Source organism: Salmo salar, chromosome 18, assembly GCF_965601325.2.
Source record: "Salmo salar chromosome 18, fSalSal1, whole genome shotgun sequence".
NCBI classification, from domain to species: Eukaryota; Metazoa; Chordata; class Actinopteri; order Salmoniformes; family Salmonidae; genus Salmo; species Salmo salar.
The window spans coordinates 84,567,413-84,593,938 of record NC_138308.1 but is presented as its reverse complement, the minus strand read 5'-3'; the positions used below and the strand labels follow the sequence as shown (position 1 = coordinate 84,593,938).

Sequence of the window (26,526 nt, the reverse complement as noted above, 5' to 3'; positions counted from 1 at the left end):
CCGATTTGGTCCTGCCGTACATACCTACACGTACGCTACGGTCACAAGACGCGGGCCTCCTAATTGTTCCTAGAATTTCTAAGCAAACAGCTGGAGGCAGGGCTTTCTCCTATAGAGCTCCATTTTTATGGAATAGTCTGCCTACCCATGTGAGAGACGCAGACTCAGTCTCAACCTTTAAGTCTTTACTGAAGACATATCTCTTCAGTAGGTCCTATGATTAAGTGTAGTCTGGCCCAGAGGTGTGAAGGTGAACGGAAAGGCTGGAGCAACGAACCGCCCTTGCTGTCTCTGCCTGGCCAGTTTCCCCTCTTTCCACTGGGATTCTCTGCCTCTACCTCTATTACGGGGGCTGAGTCACTGGCTTACTGGTGTTCTTCCATGCCGTCCCTGGGAGGGGTGCGTCACTTGAGTGGGTTGAGTCACTGACGTGGTCTTCCTGTCTGGGTTGGCGCCCCCCTTTGCCCTAGGATCATGCCTCAGGACTACCTGGCTTGATGACTCCTTGCTGTCCCCAGTTCACCTGGCCGTGCTGCTGCTCCAGTTCCAACTGTTCTGCCCGCAGCTATGGAACCCTGACCTGTTCACCGGACGTGCTACCTGTCCCAGACCTGTTCACCGGACGTGCTACCTGTCCCAGACCTGCTGTTTTCAACTCACTAGAGACAGCAGGAGCGGTAGAGATACTCAAAGATCGGCTATGAAAAAGCCAACTGACACTTACTCTTGTGTTACTGACGTGTTGCACCCTCGACACTACTATGATTATTATTATTTGACAATGCTGGTCATTTATGAACATTTGAACATCTTGGCCATGTGCTGTTATAATCTCCACCCGGCACAGCCAGAAGAGGACTGGCCACCCCTCATAGCCTGGTTCCCCTCTAGGTTTCTTCCTAGGTTTTGGCCTTTCTAGGGAGTTTTTCCTAGCCACTGTGCTTCTACACCGGCATTGCTTGCTGTTTGGGGTTTTAGGCTGGGTTTCTGTACAGCACTTTGTGATATCAGCTGATGTAAGAAGGGCTATATAAATAAATTTGATTTGATTTGACTGTCGCCCAGTTCTGCCTCCAGGGAAAGACTCATTACAATAAACGTCAACGTGCTAACTCCACAAAAACACAATAATATATTCTCATTCACAGTACAGCTATCTGACGTTTAGTAAAGTAGTCAAAAAGACAAATAAATCTCACTTAAATATGTTCAATGTCTTACATTTTTTTTTACCACAGAACGCATGCAATGTGACAATCATTATGATACATAGATATAGTGATGAGAATGATTATGACAGCTGATTATAATTATAGAAGTGAGAATCATTTAAATGCCTTCATGTATGTCAAACAAAAATACGTATAAATGTTTCCGAATGGTTTCTAATTCATTATAAAGGCCCACTATCATATGAAGGTGATGAGGTACTCTGGGTACGCTTGGTCGTCGTGGAAGATGACAAACATGCTGGGTCTCTGCAGGTTGTCCACTAGACTGTCATAGCGGTCAGCGGAATCTGTGGGGGAGCGACGAGGGGTGAACCTCATGGTGGGGTCACCCAGGGTATAGCGCCCAGTCAGGACACGTGCAACGTACATACGCCTGTGCCCAGAAGCATCAGGAGGGGTATATCTGGGATTGGCTGAATAGCTTGCGTTCACAGCAAAATACACACCCACTCCATGTGCTGTAACTAAAAGAAGAAGACAGAGTGGAGGAAATGGACGAAGCGGAGAGAATGAATTAATAAAAATTAAAGTAAGTAAAAGTTGAAAAAAGTAATTGATGGCATTGGAATAGCGTGTAATAGCATGTAATAGCAATGTAATAGGCATGTAATAGGCATGTAATAGGCATGTACTAGCATGTACTAGCATGTACTAGCATTGTACTAGCATTGTACTAGCATTGTACTAGCATTGTAATAGCATTGTAATAGCATTGTAATAGCATTGTAATAGCCCTTACTATTAGCATAGCTCCTGTCGAATCCATTACTTTCAATGGCGTCACAGGTTGTTGCTGCCGTCCCGTGGTAGAGTTTCTTTACCCCTACCTCCGCTGCTCCGTTCTTGGCCCGGATGCGCTGCTCACACAATGTATACGCCTGCCACAGAAATACATTCTGCACACGCTCGATCTGAAAAAGAGACATTTCAAGAACAAACCAACACCTTAAAAACACAACTACAGTATTGGTATTTACACTGAACAAAAATATAAAAACACATCAATTTCAAAGATTTTACTGAGTTAAAGTTCATATGACAAAATCAAATAAATGAATAAGGCCCTAATCTATGGATTTCACATGACTGGGAATACAGATATGCATCTGTTGGTCACAGATATCTTAAAAAAAAAAAAGGTTGGTGTGTGGATCAGAAAACCAGTTTCTGGGATCATTTATTTCAGCTCATGAACCATGGGACCAACACTTTACATGTTGCGTTTATATTTTTGTTCAGTGTACTATACAATACTGTACGACAGTATAGGTATTTCCATTTTCTATACTATCAGATACAGTATAATCATAATAAGCAGCTGGTTGTGTGTCAGGTTGTGGCGTGTCAGGTTGTTGGTCTGTTACTTTGTGGATGGTGACTTGTGTTGCCGTGGTCCTTTGGAATCTCTGTGCCACCGCCTGGTACTCTGACGAGGTAGGCAAGAGCAGCACTCTCTTCAGCGTTTCACCAGCGGCCATATCATCCCAGTACGATGGCAATTCTAAAAACACAGGACTGTAAGCGGAGTTTACGGCATGAACAGGACTATCAGAGGATGTTGAAAATGTTAGACGGGTTTTAAAGATAATAGTGAAATCAATAGTGGCTAGGGGTCATCAGGCTGATGACATAATGGATTGAAGGGTTAGTGTTAACTGCAAATCAACGTCTGACTGTAAAGTCGCTCTGGATAAAAACATCCGCTATCTGACCAAAATATAACATATAACAAAACTATGTCAGAAATTCTAAAACTGAAAATAAAACAAATCAATCCATACTTGCACTCTCCTCTCGCTTCATCTTATAGGTGCAACCCGTTCTCCAGTCAGTGGCCATGTTGTTCTTCAGGTTCACCCTGACTTTGCTCAAATCTGGGACATCCAGCTCTGCTGAGACATCTCCTCTTCGGTGTGCTTGCTCCAGATGGTAGTTGTCATGCATCCCCAGGTCCTCCCAAATGTCACCATGCCTGCACATAGACCACTGGACACTGAGGGCCATTAGTGCCTCATTTCTCTCTTGCAGCTCCCTACGGAGGGCGCCACTGAGTGCACTGTCCAGCACCTCGCGCACGCTCAGAACGTCCTCCTTCAGGCCTTGGAGAACATAAAACCCCTCTCCAGCCGCAACTCCACCTCCAGCACCAGCCCCAGCTTCCACCCCTCCTGCCCTCTGAACTACACCCTGCTCCAGGCTCACTCCCAGGACCTTGGCATTCTTCTGCACGGCCTGCAGCTCCACCTCTCCCAGCATGCACAGGTCCTCTCCCTTCACATCTCTCTGAGTCAGCTGGTTCTGCAAGATGGCCTCCAGCTCCCGCCTGGCCCCCCTGATGGCGTCCGCCCCGCGCCCCACCACGCTCAGCACCAACGGGGGCGGTTTCCAGGGGGTGATGGTGAGCCCTGGAAGGGCATGAGGAGGGGGAAAGGAGCCATGCAACGTGGAGGAAAAGCCGATCCTCAGTTTCTTCTTCAGTAACTGTTGGGCTCTCTCTGAGGAGACAAAGAGAGGAGAGTTAAGACAGAGTGTAAAGCCACATTTTATAACTAGGATCCAAAGTTTTCCCTGTCATCAAAGCGTCGCCAGGTAAAACTCTTGGCCCAAGTTATATCTACATACCCAAGAATATAAAGATCATTTGTACATACACAAGTATACACACAAACCTTTCAGTGTTGGGATTGGAGCGATAGCTCCCAGTCGGCTCTCCAGCTCTGACCTGCAAAGAAACAAAAACATAAATAAAATGTCCTGTCCAAAGCTTATCATCCAGACATAACTAAAACTCGTAAATAACCTCTGATTAGATAACAAAACTCGTTCTATAAGTGAAGCAAACTACAAACAAACTTACCATACCATTTAAACCAGGGTTGCCCAACCCTGTTCCTGGAGAGCTACCCTCTAAGTTTTTCACTCCAACCCCAGTTGTAACTAACCTGATTCAGCTTATCAACCAGTTAATTATTAGAATCAGGTGTGCTACATAAGGGTTCCACTCTAAACCTACAGCATGGTAGGGCTTGCAGTCCAAACGCAAAGTAGACAGCCCTCGGCCCTAAACCCTCAACCCTTGAATGACGTTTTACATCGTCACATCCGAGTGTACCTTAAATGTCCCTTGCCCAAGCGAGGGAGAGTGATGATCGGAGGCGCGATGTCCTTGGTATAAATCTTGAAGTTCAGCTTAAAAACGACCAACCTAAAGCTATTAATGTACCTAGCAAGATAACGTAGCTAGCTACAGTTACCCATAGCTGGCTAGCTAGTTTTATAGTTTGGTAATTTATTTCAATAAATTCCCCAAAATATGTTTATGAAGCTAGCTATGTTTTATATGCTCCTCACTACGAGACTAAGCCAATTTGATCGTAATTCCCACCGGCCAACGCTAAAATCAATGTAATCTATAAATTATTTTTGCAAGATAGCATCATAATTTTGTCTCACATACCGAAAATGCACCCGCGTTGATAAAGTTGGACACTTTGCAACCACTGAAGTTTGACACGTGACTACATTTTGAATTGAATTGTGGGTCATATCAACCAGACAAGTGATCCAAGTTGTTCACTCGCTCCCTCCAGCTAAATCGAGGGCCGAGGCGACAACGTTTGTCAACTGGACCTCCACTTAAGATGACAATCAAACTGCATCTGGTTTCGACGAGAAAAAGTGGCTAGCGCGAGAGCTGACGGTGGTCATATGAACGTGTTTGGACTGCAGCCTAGCTCTTCAGGAACAGGGTTGGACAAGCCCCTGATTTAAACCAAGACACATAAGAGACCCCACCATTTCAGACAATTAAAATGGAGACTGACTTGAATGCCTGGAAGACGGGTCTCTGCAGCATGACAATGCGGATGACAGAGAGGATGCTGGGGGACAAATCCCTCACACTTGACGCCATGCCGTCCAACATGGCCTTACACACAGAGCTAGAGTCTACTCGAGCAGCACCTGGACAGGAAATAAGTGTTTTTTAATGTCTAGAATATCATCTAACCAGTATATTACAGAATATAGATTCTGCTGTCACTAATGAACTTGTTCATCAGTATTTGTTTTGACATTAACTAAATTGTGTCCTTTCGGAATTTAAGACTAACAACTGCGCACAATAAAAATATTGAACACAAATTGGTATGGCAGAGGGTTGATACAAGAGCAAATTAAGGGAGTCTGTATTGAATTTCACACAAAATGAGACATACTGTACATACCAGTGTTGACTGCAGGGAAGGCTGCAGAGCGGTAGCCCTTTCTCTCACACTGTTTCAGTATCTTCCCGCAGACCTTGCTGATCCTCTGTGTGTCGCGGTTAAAGCAGGCGTGAACGATCTCCTTGCAGCCCAGTGCACCGGGCCCTGTGGTGCACATCAAGTCTCCTGGCACACCCACTGATGGAGAGAAGAAGAAAGAAAGATATGGAGGCTGCTGAGGGGTGGCTGCTGAGTGGAGGACAGCTCATAATAACGGCTGGAATGGAGTCAATGGAATGGTTTCAACCACATGGAAACCATATCTTTGATGTGTTTGATGCTATTCCATTGACTCCATTCCAGACATTGTTATGAGCCATCCTCCCCTCAGCAGCCTCCACTGGTAGGCACTTAGTGTTCAATTATAGACATATGAGTGACAGTGGAGGCTGGTAGGAGGGGCTACAGGAGGACGGGCTCATTGTAATGGCTGGAATTGAATGAAGGGAACGGAGTCGAACATGTGGTTTCCATATGTTTGATGTGTTTGACTGAGTTCCATTTATTCCATTCCAGCCTTTACAATGAGCCCGTCCTCCTGTAGCTCCTCCCACCAGCCTCCATTAATAAGTGAAGAATAAGCTGATAAAGCGATCTGTGAAGTAATTCTTCAATGTCTCTACGTACGTCTTAGTGGAATAAGATTTCATGATTACTTTCTAACTTCTGTGAATAGATTGCTCTGAGAGTTTGTGATTATGTTAATAGGATTGTGTATGGAAACGCTGTAAAACCAACCTTGTGCTAACTCTGCTTGGACTGTGGAACCTGCAGCAGTCAGAATAGCTTTGGAGACACCTAGAGGAAGATAAGGGGACGTGAGGGGACACATAGAACAGAACAAACAAACACACACACACATACACACACACAGTGATGACTAATCAAAAGCACATTGGAGGACAATGATAACTAGTGCTACCTGAATGGTTGGCTGAGAAGTCTGTGGTGTTGACGATGACATCAGTGGTCTCACGGATGATGTCGCCAAAGACCAGCTGTAGCTTGACACTGCCCAGCGTGGCAGAGACCTTGTCCTGAGTGGTTGAGACGTGGCGATAGAAGGAGGCTGAGCGAGAGAGCGAGAGAGAGAGAGATTGACAAACAAACAAAACAAAGGCAGAGAGACAGACAGAGACAAAGAGACAGAGAGACTAACAAACAATTGACAAACAAACAAACCTTAACCTAGGCAAAGTTCTCATGCATTGTTGATTTCAATTTGGCATGAGGGTCTGCTATACGAATTGATGGAAAGAGGTGTTGGGGGAAAAACATACAACATTATAAAATCCATGTACACAAAGAACTGCCCGGTTAAAATTGGCAAAAAACACAGATTTCTTTCCACAGGGTGGTTGGGTGAGACAGGGACGCAACTTAAGCCCCATCATCTTCAACATATATATCAACATTTTAGTCATTTAGTCAACGAATTGGCGAGGGCACTAGAACAATCTGCAGCACCCGGCCTCACCCTACAGTACTAGAATCTGAAGTCAATTGTCTACTGTTTGCTGATGATCTGGTGCTTCTGTCCCCAACCAAGGAGGGCCTACAACAGCACCTAGATCTTCTGCACAGATTCCATCAGACCTGAGGCCCTGACAGTAAATCTCAGTAAAACAAAAACAATGGTGTTCCAAAAAAGGCCAGGACCAAAAATACAAATTCCATCTAGACACAGTTGCCCTAGAGCTCACAAAAAACTATACATATCTTGGCCTAAACATCAGCGCCACAGGTAACTTCCACAAAGCTGTGAACGAGCTGAGAGACAAGGCAAGAAGGGCCTTCTATGCCATCAAAAGAAACATAAAAGTCAACATACCAATTAGGATCTGGCTAAAAATACTTATCAGTTATAGAACCCATTGCCCTTTATGGCTGTGAGATCTGGGCCCCGCCCACCAACCAATAATTCACAAAATGGGACAAATACTAAATTGAGACTCTGCATGCAGAATTCTGCAAAAATATCCTCCATGTACAGTGGTTACTCCTTTAAAAGTTGCGTCATACTGCGGCACACCCTGCGTGCTGCTGCAGCATTCTGTGGCACGTCATTTAATTCTCAGCCATTTCTTCTGTTACTGCAAGTTATTGGTAGTTTTACCACCAGTGGGCATCTTTGAGAAGCATTTGATAGTATTCCGTATTGGCATTACCAGAGAATTTAAAAGCTTTTTTGTAATAACATAGTGTCACGGTTGTCGTAGGGTAAAGACCAAGGCGCAGCGGGTTGCGTGCTCATCATTATTTATTTATAAGTGAACACGAAAAACAATAAACAACAGTACGACAGTTTCGCAGGCTATACTAACAGCAGTGCAAAAACAATCTCCCACAGAGGGACAGGTGGAAAACAGGCTCCCTAAGTATGACTCTCAATCAGAAACAACGATGTACAGCTGTTCCTGATTGAGAGCCACACCAGGCCAACAAAGAAATACACAACATACAAACCCTAGAATACAAAACAAGAACATAAACCAAAAACCCCGGAACACATAAATCCAACACCCCTCTACATACACACACACCCCGAACCATATAAAACAAATACCCCTCTACCTAAATACATAGCCCAAACCACATGAAACAAACACCCCCTGCCATGTCCTGACCAAACTATAATAACAAATAACCCCCATTACTGGTCAGGACGTGACACATAGTATATGGGATTGATTTTAAGAAATTTGGCTTAATTAATTTGATGAATGTTATGGTGTTTCCATTCAGAGAAAAATTGTCTGTTTGTAAATTCAGACCGTTTCGCTCTCGGAGCGCACACTGGACATTCGGGCCGAGGAGTAGGGTTGATTTGAGCTTTCTGGCCTTACAACAACAGTCAAGAACCCAAGCTAACGTTGGCTAGCTACTTCCAGACACAAATGAGACCACTGACCATTTTACTCACCGTAGCAGAGCTGGTAAGGCAGTTTCGTGTTAACCAGAGTGTTGGTGACTGTAAATGTGCTGCTGGAAAGAATTTAATTGCGCTTTTTTTCTGACCACGGCCATATTCCACAGGTGTTGAGCGCTTGTAAAGTAATTATTCTGCGCTCTGGTACACTCAGACTTAGAGTGCTCTGAAATCGTAGTTGGCTGGACACATGACATTTTTAACAATGTTATTTTCTGATAAAAAACTAGTTCATTGCATCTGCCGTGGAGCCCAGTTTCATAATATGACCATATTTCCCAGCTGCTTGCCGTCGTTTTGAAGTAATCGCGAAAAAAACAGGCCTTATTTTAGTGCATTTAATGCATCAAAGCGGACACCTCCGAAGATGGCATCTCAGGGAAGCAGCACTGGGCTGTATTTACGTACCCTAAAAATGACACCTGCTGCTTTAGATTGAACGGTCATATCTCAGTTATTGTTTTCATATCTATAAAAAATAAGCTGTTTTCTTTACTTTCAGAGAGCGAGCTGATCAAGGGGTTGAAAATGTAGATATTGCCAGATGTTCACTGTCTGAGGAACAGGCTGTGGAAGCTTTATTACTGGCAAAGGTGTCCATAACCAGAGGTAATTAAACTGTTCTGTGTTCTTTTCTCCATCTCTGCCTGTCTTGTTGTACATGGAACCTGTCTCACATGCATTAATTAAAAAACCCTTAAGATGTCAGCTGCTAATTTTCAGATTTACACCACATAAATACAGCCATTTTCACTGGACTATCTGTTGCTGCCAAGTCATGATTTCCCTGGGGGTTAGCCTTGCAATAACCAAGTGGTGAGACACATAGCCCTCTATATTTAAATGTTTCAGGTACACTCCGATAGGTGTCTGCGTCACATACAGTATCTTCTATTGACATTATCTTCTATTGTTTGTCCTCATGTGTCAGTTTTTCAGCATAAAGTACTCTGTAGCCACTTAGTGTGGACACCAGGTGAGACCACACACACACACACACACACAATAAGAGTCTCTCTCTTATTCACTTCATACATCTCCCCCTTCTACCTAAATCCTCTAGGTTATATCAGCTGTTTTGGTGAACCCCTCCCGCATCTGAACTGGCTGACACAGAGGGCACAGCATGATCATAGGTGAGATGTCACTTGGTCGGATCAACAGGAAGTATTATTAAAGAGATGCTTTAACATTTAAATAAGTCAGAGATCTAGTAGTCCCAGAATTAATGATCCAAGGTCAGTTTTGCAATTCACCTCCTAATAATTCACCTCCTATGATGACTGACCGTGTTAGAAGAAAAATAAACAAGGCGTAGTCATGCTCTCTCTCTATCCATCTGTCTCTCGTCTGCAGGTATGTTTTGATGTGAGAGAGGAAGCCAGTCCCGTCATCGCCACCTCACCCGCTCTTAAGATAACCTTCGGGCCAACTGGGGGCCCAAGGCTGGTTAGGAGACACCGCAATTGTGCTGAACTGAGAGAATATTAGGGTAGCACTGTAATTCATGAATCATATGCTGTCTGCCGCTGTTCTTACCTCTTTCCCTTTCTGTCTTCTACACCTCTCTCCCCACCTCGTCTTTCTTCCTCGTTTTATAATGCACACCATAAGTGCATTGAAGTACAGATTGAACTTGTATTTATAATATAATATTACAATTATCATAATTATAATGCTTTTATGTAGTTATAACACCTGGATAATGAACTTCTTTCAAGAAAACGTTTCAAATTCTCCACAGGTTGAAATTAAGTATTTCATTGAAATACTATCCTGTGTCCCCAGACTAATGCAGATGAAGGGAGTTAGATATGCATAGTTCTTTTCTGTATATATGAATTACAAATTTATCACGTTTCTAGACTATTTCATAGTTACAGTGTGTAATCATTGATGTCCCAGGAGCAGGAGTGGTAAACACTGTTTACATTTACGTCATTTAGCAGACGCTCTTATCCAGAGCGACTTACAAATTGGGTGTTGAAATGAGTGCACAACTGTTGAAGTGTATAATTGTAATACATACATGCAGACACAGCATCATACAAATAATGGAGTTTCATATGGCTGAAAAAGAATGTCTCAGAGATTTATACCTGAACCGCACCTTTATTTGCCAAGGAAGAGTACATGATCAGTGAATATATTCAATGTACAGGCTACAATGTGGGAATCTCATGCGTAGTAATAACTACAGTACATGTACAGTTGAAGTCGGAAGTTTACAGACACTTAGGTTGGAGTCATTAAAACTATTTTTTTTTCAACCACTCCACAAATTTCTTGTTAACAAACTATAGTTTTGGCAAGTCGGTTAGGACATCTACTTTGTGCATGACACAAGTAATTTTTCCAACAATTGTTCAATGACAGGTTATTTCACTTATAATTCACTGTATCACAACTCCAGTGGGTCAGAAGTTTAAATACACTAAGTTGACTGTGCCTTTAAACAGCTTGGAAAATTCCAGAAAATGATGTCATGACTTTAGAAGCTTCTGAAAAACGAGTTTTAATGACTCCAACCTAAGTGTATGTTAACTTCCGACTTCAACTGTAGGTCTGTAACAGTTTGTGTCTAGAGTGTCTCGCTCTTTGAAGAGGGGGATGAAAGTAGCAGCTTTCCAATCTTTAGGGATTTCAGACGATACGAAAGAGAGTTTGAACAAGCTAGTAATAGGGGTTGCTAGTAATAGAGGGTCCAGATTGTCTAGCCCAGCTGATTTGTAGGGGTCCAGATTTTGCATCTCTTTCAGAACATCAGCTATCTGGATTTGGGTGAAGGAGAAATGGGGGGGCTTGGGCAAATTGCTTTGGAGGGTGCAGAGATTTTGGCCAGGGTAGGGTTAGCCAGGTGAAAAGCATGGCTAGCCATAGAAAAATGCTTATTGGAATTCTCGATTATCATGGATTTATCGGTGGTGACAGTGTTTCCTAGCCTCAGTGGAGTGGGCAGCTGGGAGGAGGTGCTCTTATTCTCCAGGGACTTTACAGTGTCCCAAAACTTTTTGGAATTAGTGCTACGTGATTCAAATTTCTGTTTGAAAAAGCTAGCCTTTGCTTTCCTAACTGACTGTGTATATTGGTTCCTGACTTCCCTGAAAAGCTGCATATCGCAGGGGCTATTCAATGCTAATGCAGTACGCCACAGAATGTTTTTGTGCTGGTCAAGGGCAGTCAAGTCAGGTGTGAACCAGGGGCCATATCTGTTCTTAGTTCAACATTTTTTGAATGGGGCATGCTTATTTAAGATGGTGAGGAAAGCACTTTTAAAGAACAACCAGGCATCCTCTACTGACGGGAGGAGCTCAATATCCTTCCAGGATACCCGGGCCAGGTCGATTAGAAAGGCCTGCTCGCTGAAGTATTTTAGGGAGCGTTTAACAGTGATGAGGGGTGGTCGTTTGACCACAGACCCATTACAGACGCAGGCAATGAGGCAATGATCGCTGAGATCCTGGTTGAAGACAGCAGAGGTGTATTTGTAAATATGACAGGTAGAGGTCGATTATGATTTTTCAACGCCGATACCGATTATTGGTGGACCAAAAACCGGTACCGATTAATCGGACGATTTTATTTTTTTATTTTTATTTTTTGTAATAATGACAATTACAACAATACTGAATGAACACTTATTTTAATTTAATACATCAATAAAATCAATTTAGCCTCAAATAAATAATGAAACATGTTCAATTTGGTTTAAATAATGCAAAACAAAGTGTTGGAGAAGAAAGTAAAAGTGCAATATGTGCCATGTAAGAAACCTAATGTTTAAGTGCCTTGCTCAGAACATGGAAACATATGAAAGCTGGTGGTTCCTTTTAACATGAGTCTTCAATATTCCCAGGTAAGAAGTTTTAGGTTGTAGTTATTATAGGAATTATAGGACTATTTCTCTCTATACGATTTTTATTTCATATACCTTTGACTATTGGATGTTCTTATAGGCACTTTAGTATTGCCAGTGTAACAGTATAGCTTCCGTCCCTCTCCTCGCTACTACCTGGCCTCGAACCAGGAACACATCGACAACAGCCACCCTCGAAGCAGCGTTACCCATGTAGAGGAAGGGGAACAACTACTCCAAGTCTCAGAGCGAGTGACGTTTGAAATGCTATTAGCGCGCACCCCGCTAACTAGCTAGCCATTTCACATGGGTTACACCAGCCTAATCTCTGGGGTTGATAGGCTTGAAGGGGTGGGTATAATTTGTGGAACGTTCCAACAGGAATCTGTTCCAAAAAACGTAAAGTAAAAGGTTGCCAACCAACAACGCATACAAAGTAGCAACGCATACAAACCTAGCTAATTAGCTGCCGAATAGGCATCAACTTACCACGTAGCTTATTCTTAATGTTTGTCCATAGGCAACCAGAGTGAGGACATACATTTTTAGGAATAAACGTGATGAGTGAAAAACGCAATGAAATAGACCACTCCCTACCCGGTATCTTATTCTGCCGCAATACAGCTTTGTATGCGTTGTTTTTTGGCAACCTTGTTATTTACGAAGTTTTTGGAATAGATTCCTGTTGGAACGTTCAATGTTATGTCATAATTACGTAAAATTCTGGCAAATTAGTTCGCAACGAGCCAGGCGGCCCAAACTGTTGCATATACCCTGACTGCGTGCAATGAACGCTAGAGATGTGACACAATTTCATGTTAGCAGGTAATATTAACTAAATATGCAGGTTTAAAAATATATACTTGTGCATTGATTTTAAAGAAAGGCATTGATGTTTATGGTTAGGTACATTGGTGCAACGACAGTACTTTTTTCGCAAATGCGCTTGTTAAATCAACACCCGTTTGTCGAAGTAGGCAGTGATTCAATGAGAAATTAACAGGCACCGCATCGATTATATGCAACGCAGGACACATTAGATAAACTAGTAATATCATCAACCATGTGTAGTTAACTAGTGATTATGTTAAGATTGATAGTTTTTTATAAGATAAGTTTAATGCTAGCTAGCAACTTACCTTGGCTTCTTGCTGCCCTCGCATAACAGGTAGTCAGCCTGCCATCAGGCTCCTCATGGAGTGCAATGTAACGCAGGTCGTTAGAGCGTTGGAATAGTAACCGAAGGTTGCAAAAACGAATCCCCCCTGAACAAGGCAGTTAACCCCCGTTCCTAGGCCGTTTTTGAAAATAAGAATATGTTCTTAATCTGACTTGCCTAGTTAAATAAAGGTGTAAAAAAATATATATAATAAAAAAAATTATAATAAAAAAACTTAAAAATATATATATACAAAAAAAGATTTACAAAATTAATAAAATCGGCAAATCGGTGGCCAAAAATACCGATTACCGATTGTTATGAAAACTTGAAATCGGCCCAAATTAATCGGCCATGCCGATTAATCGGTCGACCTCTAATGAAAGGAATAGTTTCCTTAACTCACTCTGATCTGGAGAAGCATCCATTACAAAACCTCTGACATGCAAAGCACTCTGGGAAGTCTGGAAAGCCTGGAAGTAAATCAGAATACAAGCACAGGTCAAGGGCAACCAGTGATGAACTGTGTTAAACAGTAACTTGAGTTTTTATTTTGCATGAAACATCCATTGAAGTCAAGAGAAGCGCCCTTCTTTAAAAGTCTCTTCTCACCTTGGTAGAATCTCTGTCATTGGGATGAATGACAATGCGGACAAGGAAGGGGGTTCTGCTCGCTCGATTCTGTTCATACCTACGGACCTCTTCTAGCAGAACCTGCGTTACCACGTTGTGAGGAAACTGGAGAAACACACCAGTTCCAACAACAGGGAAGGCAACAGAACAGAATCCCCGGATCTCACAAGAGGCTAGAACTCTCCTCACACCGTGCCTCAGAGCCTGAGAGAGGACCAGAGGTGCTGGGTTAATCGTGGTTCAAAGGTCACAACTGCCAAGTGAAGACACACACACATGCACACACGGACACACGGACACATACGAGGGGACACACCTGTACTGCTGGTCCGTGGAGGTTGTTGTCCCAGTGTGCACAGCTGAGGAAGAAGACACGGCCAGAGCTGAGACCAGACAGTCCCTCCACCAGAACGTTGTCACCAGGTGCAGTCCGTCCCCCTGATTCCCTCAGAAACGCTGTCATCAGCGCCGGTCCAGCTGCATCCAACAAGACATTACCCACTCGGGAGGAGAGAGGGTCACTACCAACCATGGGTGACACCAGGGCATCCACCTTCAGAGAGAGACAGACAGTCAGACAGACAGACAAAGGAACAGACAGAGGGACAGACAGACAGAGAAAGAGACAGAGAGGGGGGAGAGATAAAGAAATTAAGTAAAAGGGTAAGAGAAAAAGGAAGACAAAGTGTAAAAGAGAAAGGGAACATTGAGTCAGTATGAAGTCAACCTAATTCACAGAATGTTATGGCCATGTCAGTGTGTCTCTCACTTACCTCCTGCTTCTCTATGGTTCCCTGGATGATCTCCACCTGGACACAGACCCCTGGAGCAGCTGTTCCCCTGGCGGAGGCAGCAGTGGTGTCTCTCTGAGGAGCATGTGTAGTGGTCGTGGTGGTGCTGGACTCTACCTCCCACCCAGGAAACTCCCTCTTCCCCTGTAACAGCCTATCACAGGCCTCCTGCATGGCTCTCACTGCCTCTCCACTCACATCAATCAGGGTGACCTTGGTAAGGATGCTCTGTTCCCTCCCAAAGTCCCTCACTGCAGAGACTATGGCCTCAGAGCACACCTTCAGAGGAACGCCAAATATCCCCGAGCTGATGCAGGGCATGGCCAGGGTCTGGAATTTCAGGGTCTCTGCCAGATTCAGGGCTGCCTTTACTGTCTTCTCCAGCAGAGGATGCTCATTCCCACCTACGCTGCCACCTACTGGTCCCACTGCATGCAGCAGCATCTTACAAGGCAACTTCCCTCCTGTAGTCTCTACCACCGTACCTGTGGGTACTCTCCCTATCTGCCTAACCAGATCTCTGCTGGCCTGCTGTACCTCAGGCCCCCCCGCACGGCTTAGAGCTGCAGCCACGCCACCAGCGTGATCCAGGTCCTCATTGGCTGCGTTCACCAGCGCATCCGCCCTTTCCTTGGTGATGTCACCTTGACGCACCACTACCTGCAGCCCCCGCTGGAGGCAATAGCTGGTGGCTGTGACCATCTCCTTCAGTCTTGGTCCACCACTGTGGTTGTGCAGCTGGATGAGGCAGTGTTGAGAGCGACCCACCACTCCCAGGTACTCCCTTCCCAGGCCCTGGAAGTAGCGTAGCGCCCCCGGCTGGTCTATGGTCACAGTCTGGTGGACCAAGGAGGCCAGAGCGGGACCCAACCTGTCCCTAACCTGGGCCACCCTGACAGAGGGTCCACAGAGCACCACAGTGGGTTGGATGGATGAGGCTAAGGGGTAGAGGGTCACCCCAGTGTGTTCCACACCGATCCTCTCCAGCAGTTCTGGTAGGTGGTCAGCAATCTCCGGGTAAGGGAGACACACTGTCTCCTCCACACTGGACTGGTCTATCAGAAAGGCCCCGATCTCCTCCCTCAGCTCCTGAACCTCCTTCATGTGGCCCAGCAACTGCACTCTACACCCAGGACTATACCTGGCCACTACCCTGCGTCTGCTCTGGTTCATCTCCTTAACCTTCTTCTCAAGCTTGGATTTCAGTTCAGATGGTTGGGCGCCACAGTTGGGCACATCGATCTTCTCCTCCCCAAACTCCCCCAGCAGATCCTTCTCAGCCTGGTCCAGTTTCCCAGAGGAGAGGGAGAACAGACGGAGCTCTGTATCCCCCAACTCTACCTCCACATGGAGTCCCAACCCCAGCAGACTGCTCAGGTTCCCAGGCCTCCCATACTCCTCCCTCAGGAAGGACAGAAGGTGGGGGGACACCTCATGCACCACCTGCTCCAGCACCAGAGAGATCTTATTTGTAACTAACTGTCTGGCTGTCCGGACTTCACTTGCTGAACCCTCCAGCACCAGCTGAGCTGAGTCACTGCGCGTCACCCTCACCCCTGGAACAGCCTCACCTAGATCCTTCTCTATCACTTTCCCTAGAAGACGGAGTTTGGACTGTCCCAGACGACAGGTGGTGCTGATCTTCTCCTGCATCCCGGAGCTCAGACCCTGAGACTGGAAGGCCTCCAGCTCCTTCAGCTTGGCCTGGACCTCGGGCCCCTCCCCAACCACCACCGCAAACCCTTCCCCTGCCTCGCAGTAAACCCCCACATCCTCTGAACCCAGGGTACTGCTCTGCAGCAGAGTCTGGAGCTTACGTGGGTCTACCTCATAGTGGCATTTGTACTGCTCCTGGAGCTGTTTGAACAGTCTCTCTACCTGTGCCTTCCATGGTCCCACCCCAACCCCATCTCCACATAACCCAGCTTGGCCTGAATCTCTGACCACTGCCCTCCCATCCTCTGGGTAGAGGTGGACAGAGCAGCCCAGAGAGGACAGCTGCTGTTGCAGGTCTCTTCCAGCCCCAGGGCTCTCCTTCAGGTATCGCAGGAGGTAGGAGTCTAGAGGGAGTTCATGCTCTAGGCCACCGGGTGGCGATGTCTGGACAGGGAGGGAGGGATGGAATGGGAGGGACTGGTGACTCTAGAGTCAGAGAAAAAAGGTGGGGAATTCCACTGTTAATGATTATTATGTTTGGCTTTATCTACGTTTATCATTGTAGGTCGACCATACAGTTGCGTCTGGATTATCTGATAAATCTAGTAGCTGGTTTGGCATTTGTCCATTTTGTTAGTTTAGTACAGATTTTTTTCGTTAGAATTTATTTTAATGTCATTTCTCAAATTGTCAATTCATGTTTCACTTATTATAACATCAAGTAAAATCAAACATGCAATAAAATCAGTGCAGACTATTTTCACCTCATTTGAAGGGATAATAAAGTTATTACCTGACAGATTGATCAATGATATTTGACTAAACTTTGTGTTTACTGGGATGTAAATACAACAACAGTGCACTGACGTCTGTGTATTTGGACCTGATATTATGGAAAATAAATGTTGTATCTAACAGGTTATGTGACTCTGCATGTACTGTATAGGTGTGTTTGTTTAGTCTGGCCTCACCTCCTGACTGCTGACTGGGGAGGTTGTTGTGGGTGGAGGCTCCAGGCTGCCTCTCAGAGTGAGGGAGAGAGGTCCTCCAGGCATCTCCAACACATGATGAGCTTTCTGAAGTACCCTACCCTGGACTGGAAGAGTTACAGAAGGATGAGTTGTTGTTGTACTTGTTGTTATAGTAGTAGTGGTAAAAAAAATAACAACTAAAAGCACCAACAAATGTTTATCTTAAAAGCACCAAATGGGGTCATTTTTTACCCCAAATTGGTAATGATTGCATAGAGACACTGTCTGTCAAGCAGTAACACGTTTTAATTAATTAACCTTTTGTAACACACGCATATTTTCTTTTACATTTTCACACATCCGTTTTTGTATGTTTTTAACAGTTATTTTTATAAATGTAATCAATAGAAACTTATGAAAAATGTTTGACTATTCATTCAAAGTGTTGTGTTTCTGTTACGTCTACTCCCACTCCCCATCTCCAGCACTCAACTGCGTCAGTCTACTAACCACAGGTCCTGGCAACCCACCTTTACACACACCTGGCAACCATTATTACGGACCCATGCATCTCATTATGAGCCACACCTGGACTTCATTATTCCCTTGATTACTTACCCTTTATATCACACTCTTGTTGTCAGTCATCAGGTATTGTTGTTTGTGTTTCCATGTCAGACACTTTTCATTTTTTGTTATCGATCCACGTTTGTTGTTATTAAACTCACTAACTGCACCTGCTTCCTGACTCCTGGCATCTATGTTACAGAATACTACCTCCACAAATGGAAGCAGCAGTTAATCAAGACATCTCGTGTGGCTCAGTTGGTAGAGCATGGTGTTTGCAACACCAGGGTTGTGGGTTCGATTCCCACGGGGGACCAGTACGGGGAAAAATTAATGTATGCATTCACTACTGTAAGTCGCTCTGGATAAGAGCGTCTGCTAAATGACTAAAATGTAAATGTAAATCTCCCAGATGGTCGGTGAACAGGGACACCTACAGTCGTGGCCAAAAGTTGAGAATGACACAAATATTAATTTTCAAAGTTTGCTGCTTCAGTGTCTTTAGATATTTTTGTCAGATGTTACTATGGAATACTGAAGTATAATTACAAACATTTCATAAGTGTCAAAGGCTTTTATTGACAATTACATGAAGTTGATGCAAAGAGTCAATATTTGCGGTGTTGACCCTTCTTTTTCAAGACCTCTGCAATCCGCCTTGGCATGCTATCAATTCACTTCTGGGCCACATCCTAACTGATGGCAGCCCATTCTTGTATAATCAATGCTTGGAGTTTGTCAGAATTTGTGGGTTTTTGTTTGTCCACCCGCTTCTTGAGGATTGACTACAAGTTCTCAATGGGATTAAGGTCTGGGGAGTTTCCTGGCCATGGACCCAAAATATCGATGTTTTGTTCCCCGAACCACTTAGTTATCACTTTTGCCTTATGGCAAGGTGCTCCATCATGCTGGAAAAGGCATTGTTCATCACCAAACTGTTCCTGGATGGTTGGGAGAAGTTGCTCTCGGAGGATGTGTTGGTACCATTCTTTATTCATGGCTGTGATCTTAGGCAAAATTGTGAGTGAGCCCACTCCCTTGGCTGAGAAGCAACCCCACACATGAATGGTCTCAGGATGCTTTACTGTTGGCATGACACAGGACTGATGGTAGCGTTCACCTTGTCTTCTCCGGACAAGCTTTTTTCCGGATGCCCCAAACAATCGGAATGGGGATTTATCAGAGAAAATGACTTTACCCCAGTCCTCAGCAGTCCAATCCCTGTAACTTTTGCAGAATATCAGTCTGTCCCTGATGTTTTTCCTGGAGAGAAGTTGCTTCTTTGCTGCCCTTCTTGACACCAGGCCAGCCTCCAAAAGTCTTCGCTTCACTGTGCGTGCAGATGGCGCTTGCTGGACTTTCTTGGGCGTCCTGAAGCCTTCTTTTGTGGCAGGTCTGAAATGCAGTGGAAATGTTTGTGGGGGATTCAGTTCATTGCATGGCAAAGAGGGACTTTGCAATTAATTGCAATTCATATGATCACTCTTCATAACATTATGGAGTATATGCAAATTTCCATCATACAAACTGAGGAAGCAGACTTTGTGAAAATTAATATTTGTCATTCTCAAAACGTTTGGCCACAACTATACTTTGTCAACACCTCAACCAGCTGGCTCATTTGGGAACGGCTATGGATGAGGTCCTCTTCAACGAGTCAACATTACTCAAGGGGCATCATGTCCAAACAGTGGAGGATTCTCTACCACAAGTCGACCCAGTACCCCAGCCCATCCAGCTGTCTGTCCTGTTCAGCAATGCCAGATTGTCCTTCCCAGACAAATGTGACGGGACTCCATTGAAATGCTGTAGCTTCCTACTCCAGTTCTCCCTCTATTTCGCTCATCAGATGGGAGCCCCCACCACCGAGAGGTCCAAGGTTGCCACGGTTATTTCTCTGCTGACCAGACGAGCGTTGGAGTGTGCCACAGCCATCTGGGAGAGAGGAGAGGATAAGCTGGGTTCTGGGTTCCTATGAGGGGTTCATGGCTCTGTTCAGGGTGGTCTTCGACCAGACACATGAGGGTAGAGAGGGGGGTGAGCGCCTACTCCAACTACGTCAGGATGGCCAGACCGCGGAAGAGTAGGTGCTCACCTTTCAGACAGTGGCAGCATCCAGCGGCTGGAATGAGCCGGCGCTCCGCAACCTCTTCAGAAAAGGATTGTGCGAAGAGGTACAGAAGAGTTGGCGCGCTGAGATGACAACCTATCCTTGGACCCCCTCATCACGATGGTCCTCCGTCTGGGTAACCTGCTTCGTGAGCGTCGAAACCCGCATCGCCTCTCTCCCTCCTCCGTTGATCATTCTGAGTCAGAGCCTGAACCCATGGAGGTGGGGGCCACACGTCTCTCCGCGGCTGAGCGATGCCTTCATAGACTGCTGAGGCTCTGTCCTTGTTGCAGATAGGAGGGGCACCAGCTTCAATGGTGTCCGGTACATTCTACCTGGAGATCCACAAGAACAGAGGGACAGCCACATGATCATCTGTCTCCTGGGATTGGCGTGAGTATTCCATCCTCATCACTTTCCGCCAAACTCATTATGTCAACTCCTGTTCCGTATGTGCCCAATCCAAATCCCCCCGGGAACGCTCCAGCAGGGAAACTCCTTCCTGTACCTCAGCGTCCCTGGTCTCATCTGTCCATTGACTTTGTGACTGATCTCCCCTCTTCTGATGGTTTTACCACCATGTTGGTGATAGTGAACAGATTCTCTAAATCATGCCGTTTCATCCTTCTCTCTTGTCGCCATAATACTCTCCAGGTCACTGAGTCACTGTTTCAGCAGTTCTTCCGGCACTATGGCCTTACAGAGGATATCGTCTTAGATCGTGGCCCCCAAATCACATCACGTGTATGGAAGGCTTTCATGGAGAAGCTGGGGGTCACGGTCAACCTCACTTCCGGGTACCAGCGTCAGTCTAACGGGCAGGTGGAGAGGATGAACCAGGAGCTGGGGAGGTTAATGAGGAGCCACTGCCATGACCGGCAGGGGGAGTGGGCCCGATACCTTCCTTGGGCTGAATACACCCAGAATTCATTGCAACACTCCTCCACCGGGCTGAATCCATTCCAGTGTGTTCTGGGTTATCAGCCAGCCCTGGCTCCATGGACTCCGAGCCAGACCGAAGCTGCTGTGGTAAACAAGTGGTTCAGGCACGCAGAAGAGGTATGGAACGATGCTAACGTGAGACTCCAGCTCGCTGTCAGAAAGAGCAGGCGGATGCCCACTGCAGTGAGGCTACCGTGGTCCATCCTGGTGATTGTGTCTGGCTCTCCGCCAGGACCCTCCCGCTCTACCTGGCCTGTAAGGAGCCAAGTCCCTGGTTTGTGGGGCCGTACAAGGTCCTCCAAGGGTCAACATTGTAATTTACAGATTACAACTCCCCACTAACTTCCGGATCTCACCATCTTTTCATGTTTCCCCCCTCAGGCTGGTGGTTCCTGTTCCTTTGGCTGATGCCACCCCCACCTCCCCTGGACATTGAGGGAAGCCTTGCCTATGTCGTCAGATCCCTCCTGGACTCCCAACATCATGGGGGTCGGCTCCAGTACCTGGTGGACTGGGAGGGGTACAATCCAGAGGAGTGGTGTTGGCTTCCAGTGGACGACATTCTAGATCCCAACATCATCCGAGAGCTCCACCTTCGCGTCCAGACCGGGCTGCTCCTCTCCCTCGGGGCTGTCATCCTGGCCGCCGCCGTCATCCTGTATCTGGAGCCGCGTGTTGGGGGGGGACTGTCACATCTACTCCTGCTCCCCCTCTCCGGCACTCGACATCACTGGTCTACTAACCACCAGTCCTGGCAACGCACACCTGCATCTCATCAGTCACACCTGGACTTCATTACTCCCTTTATATAGCACTCTTGTCATTAGGTAGTATTGTTTGTTTCCATGTCAGATGCTTCTCTTGTTTTGTTATCGCTCATTGTTATTAAACTGACTAACTGCACCTGCTTCCTACTCCCTGCATCTAAATTACAGTTTCTGTGATACTCAGAGGCTAGGTAAATGGTCATTGAGCTAATCTGAAGTACCGGGTCACACCCTAAATTGGGGGATATAGGCTATATGGGTGGTGGTGCCATCAGACTTTTTAACTTAGTTCCAAATGTATCTGAAATATGAAACTCAACTTGGTACAGAGAAATGAACTAGAATCAAAATATTTTGGGGGTTATTTTTGAGTGACGCTACCATGCCCCCCCCAGGGGTCAAATCTGGAGTGGGTCAATATCTATATATTTTCAGGGTACATACTGTATATCTACTTCTGTGCCAAATTTGGTGCTTTTATCATAAAGTGAACTGAGTCCACATTTTCAGCTTTGCTGCACACCACTATTATACAAAAGATACATTTTTCATGCCACCATATTAACACAGACATTATGGCAAATGGTGCATTTTTTCTTTTTTCAGTAACTAGTTTCTTGACAAAATTCAAAGAATAACAGAAAAGGGTTTAAAAAATGACCCCTTTTTTTACCCCTTGGGGTCAAACTTGACCCCTGTTGGTGCTTTAAGGGATAATAATAAACCATAATATTTAAACTATTTATTCAGCCACTTGCATGCATTCAATTGTTTTGACAACACATCCCATTTATTTTTTGCAATAGACCTATCGAATCCCATGAACTATATACAGTGTGTATACAGGGGCGGAAATCCCGGGGGGGACACGACCCCCCCCATCCTGGGAAAAATATGATTTGTCCCCCCCAATATATCACTGAAACATAACTATGTAATTTAAATAATATTAATAATATGCAATGAAAGCAATTGTGCTGATTATAGACACTTAATAGCGCGTTTTTAAGTTTCAAAAGATTGCGACCCCCCCCACCCTTTGCCTCACAATGGTTTGATCCACTGCCAGTTCCTTAGCTTGCTAGGTAACGTAGAGGTCGTATCTACTGTCTGAAAGGCACTCAATGCACGTAACTGACGTGAGGTTAATCCAGTCAATCGCGCACACACACTAGCTGAATATGCAGAGCTAGGGCGCAAATATTAACTATTAAGCTAGCTAGTACCATTCCATTTATGTGGCGTCGTCAAAGATGGAATCTTTGCTATCGTCAATTTATTCCAAGATCAGCATGCATGTAAGTTAGTGCTTCAAAGTCCCTGTGATAAGGTTAGCGATAAACTGAACAGAACTACACTCTCTTCTACCATTGTTTGAAATATATTTAATGGTCTCGTTGCAAAAGCTAAATTGTCGCAAGGGAACTTTTATATATTTTATTTCACCTTTATTTAACCCGGGTAGCAAAGATTATAGCAAACACCACTGAATTGGTGCTCGCTAGCTTTGCAAATTCAGCTATTGTTAGAAGCCAGCCAATATGAAACAAACGATTAAAATTACAAAAGGTTGCAGAATATGTTGTGTAAATGGTGAACTCATACAGCTGTCAACTCTTGTCACTGCAATCCGTTTCACATTTGCTAGCTACCTTTTAGATCAAAGCCCATATAGAATGATAGAAGATAAGATGATAGAAGCCCATTTCCTACATACTGTGTGTGTGTAGCCAGCCAGGTAGAAAAATGGCAGAAGAATGGCAGAAAAAAGAAGGACATCAGAGTATTTTTCAGTACACCAAAACGCAAAGTAAGAACACTAGTAGCCTAATATCTCAGACTAGTTGATAAAATGTTCATAAGAAAGAAGTGAAATGCTAATGGAATGTTTCACAATGATGTCATTAGGCAGAGCAGGCAACAGATGGCACACAGACAGCAGAGTTGGGGACAGATATGCAGGGACAGACTGGCAGAGACAGGTAGTCTCAGGTAAGTTTGTTGAGTCTTTGTTTGGCAACATTATGAAAGATTCTCAATTTTTTTTACTTGTAAAATAGGAACATAATTGGAAAATGCCATGGATACCCCCACTCTCAACTTAAACTGGTGATTAGTTGTGTAGTTTTGGGTACCGGTAGTTAGGAGTACGGCAAACACCTTATTTCTTTGTTTCCTCAATATACATTTACCATATTACAACGTAGGCTATGTGTTACAGCACTACTTTTGGTGTCCCCCTCAGGAATTGCTCTTGAGAAAATGTAATGTAATTGTCCCCTCCAAAGTTGATATCAGATTTTTGCCCCTGTGTGTATATATAACAAAAAAAATTGAAGGCGATAGCGCAACAGCTTCCTTAAACGGGTTGTTCACCCAAATTACAAAATGACACATTGGTTTCCCTAGTCTGTAAGCAGTCTATGGTAAATGCATGACAGAAATCTATGCTTTGGTTTAGTTTCACTGGCACTGTTTCCACTTGCCGCGAAACCCGACACTGAATTGCATCTAATTTTACGTTGGGCAAAAAATTGTGATACCGCTGTTGGTCCTTTCAACAGTAGGAATGCGAGACAATATATCCACAGGAAAGTATAATTAAATCACTTTATCAAAGTGATGGTAGAGTTTCTATCACCTGAAGCAGGAACAGAACCATGTAAACAGGTGCACAAGCATAGCAAGTATGCATGGTGTTAGGGTTGAACTGGCTATTTGTATGCATAACCTTTATAATATACTGGGGAAGCTATGCTAAGTACATAAACTACGAGTAAATCATCTGTTGAAGACAAGAACTACAACCGGCAACAGGAAGTGCGTCACGACGCTGGGATCAGCCTACACGCCGACGACAGGAGGAGCAAGTTTAAACCACGCTCCTCCTCCCTCGGACAGGTCGGCATTGAGCGGGAAATATCTCTCAGTATAAAAGAGAGAACAATAGAATGTGTTTTGCCCTGCGAGGTAAAACAGCGAGACCGTATATATACGAACCACACATATACCACGCACGTGTTTGCATTAATTAAAGTACAGCTAAATCAGAAGTTACTATGTGCTGACAATTTTGTTCTGTTACCAGAAACGAACTGTCGCAACATTAACAAAGGCATGCATGTATTTTCATCTCGTGCGCATGTTTCGAGGGATAGAAGTCTGAATGCACTGCCAGCGCTTTGAAGTTTATTTAATTATACTGGAATTTTTCCTCAAAACAAAGGTTGTAAAAGTATGCTAGACATTTATAGAATCAATCATACTTAGTTTGATGATTCTGTGACAAAGGGTGAATTAGTTATTTATTTATACAGCTAAAACATTTTATTTAAAAGATTTTATGTATTTCCATTATTCAAAACAAAGGTTGTAAAAGTATGCTAGACATTTATAGAATAAACCATATCTATTTTAAGGTTTCTGTGACAATCAATTAATTAGTTATTGACTTTTACAACTTGAAATTGATTTTGGCGAATATCTGTTGAATGTCTGATGAATGTCTGTTTAATGTCTGTTGAATGTCATAATGTGTGACTATAAAACCAACTGGTTAATATCGGTCCCATGACTTGAATGGGATTTGTGCCACAAATATTAAACATTGTGGAAACTGCTTAGACTGCTTACAGGGTATGGAAACCAGTATGTACATTTGTAATTTGGGTGAACTATACGTTATGATATGACAGAGATAATGGGGATGGGGTGAGCAGGGTGTGTTATGTTTACGCATGTAGCCAATTTAAATGTGAAAGTGAAAGTGTTCCGGAATTATCCACAGGAAAAGATTTTAAGATACTTTTTTACGATTCACATTTAGTTCCAAGTACAGTTCAAATACTAATTTCAACATTTTCATACCTGCTTGGTCAATAAATGCGATCTTGTAAACGTTGTCACCAACTTTGTCTATCGGTCCGCAGTCTCCACCACCAGATTTACGGCGAACCTGAAAGTACTTTTCTATCTTCTCTTTCTGTGCTGGATCCAGACTGTTAACCTCGAAGAAAACGGGGTATTTGTAAACTTCCATATTGTAACTTAAAGTAGCCTATTCGCTTTCTTATAATAGCTACTGTACAAGCGCTCAAATCAGTTTCATTCGAAACACCACAACCCTTTACCGATCATCAGGCCTACTGTCATTTTTTTTTTTTTTACTTGCCAATCAATGTAGGCTGAAGCGAGCACTTCTCTCGCAAAAGGAACACACCTTTTTGTATTCTACTTGGCAACATAGACCTGGGTACGTTCAAGCGGATCAGTTTTGTCAAGTGTTCACAGCCTTTCAAAGTGTGTTGCATTATTGGGATAAAAATGGTCAGACTTGCGCCTAATGTGGACTGCATGAACTTTTAAAAAATCATGTGATCATAGGTAATGTAGTTTTGACTACAGTCGACTGCAAGTTTCTTCAGTTGCTCTTTACCGGCCATCACCTGCATTGTGGGAGGCTCTATTGTCAACCAATTATTAGGGTGTTTTTGTTTGACCCACGCGAACGTGACCAAAAACATGACTTAAACAGGAAACAACTATGCCACTATTCATGTGTTTAGTGGATATACAGACAGTTGCCTGCACCTAGCTGATCAAGGATGTAATCATTAGTCCAAACAGTTGAAAAACGTTATGTTTTGCA

At 44.3% G+C, this 26,526-nt stretch overlaps 1 protein-coding gene across 1 annotated transcript; it reads right to left on the bottom strand.

Moving 5' to 3' along the window:
• Nucleotides 1-1,208: 1,208 nt before the first annotated feature.
• On the bottom strand, nt 1,209-26,107 carry LOC106577828 (protein mono-ADP-ribosyltransferase PARP14). Its single transcript, XM_014156190.3, has 15 exons — nt 25,746-26,107; nt 17,493-17,617; nt 14,848-17,007; nt 14,391-14,627; nt 14,054-14,278; nt 13,848-13,914; nt 6,420-6,566; nt 6,236-6,295; nt 5,459-5,635; nt 5,057-5,195; nt 3,902-3,954; nt 3,014-3,727; nt 2,597-2,733; nt 1,972-2,143; nt 1,209-1,696 (listed from the first exon to the last, which is right to left on the bottom strand). Exons 1-15 carry the CDS (start codon nt 25,915-25,917, stop codon nt 1,410-1,412), a joined length of 4,872 nt encoding a protein of 1,623 aa, XP_014011665.1. The 5' UTR covers nt 25,918-26,107; the 3' UTR covers nt 1,209-1,409.
• Nucleotides 26,108-26,526: the final 419 nt, after the last annotated feature.

Bases quoted from the DNA above. Each gene is read 5' to 3' on its own strand.
- LOC106577828 (XM_014156190.3), bottom strand. From the start codon at position 25,917: ATGGAAGTTTACAAATACCCCGTTTTCTTCGAGGTTAACAGTCTGGAT. The intron at 6,296-6,419 runs GTAGCACTAGTT...ATCTTCCTCTAG, and splicing joins CTTCTCAGCCAACCATTCAG to GTGTCTCCAAAGCTATTCTG. The intron at 2,144-2,596 runs GTAACAGACCAA...TCTCTTTTTCAG, and splicing joins CACAAGTCACCATCCACAAA to ATCGAGCGTGTGCAGAATGT.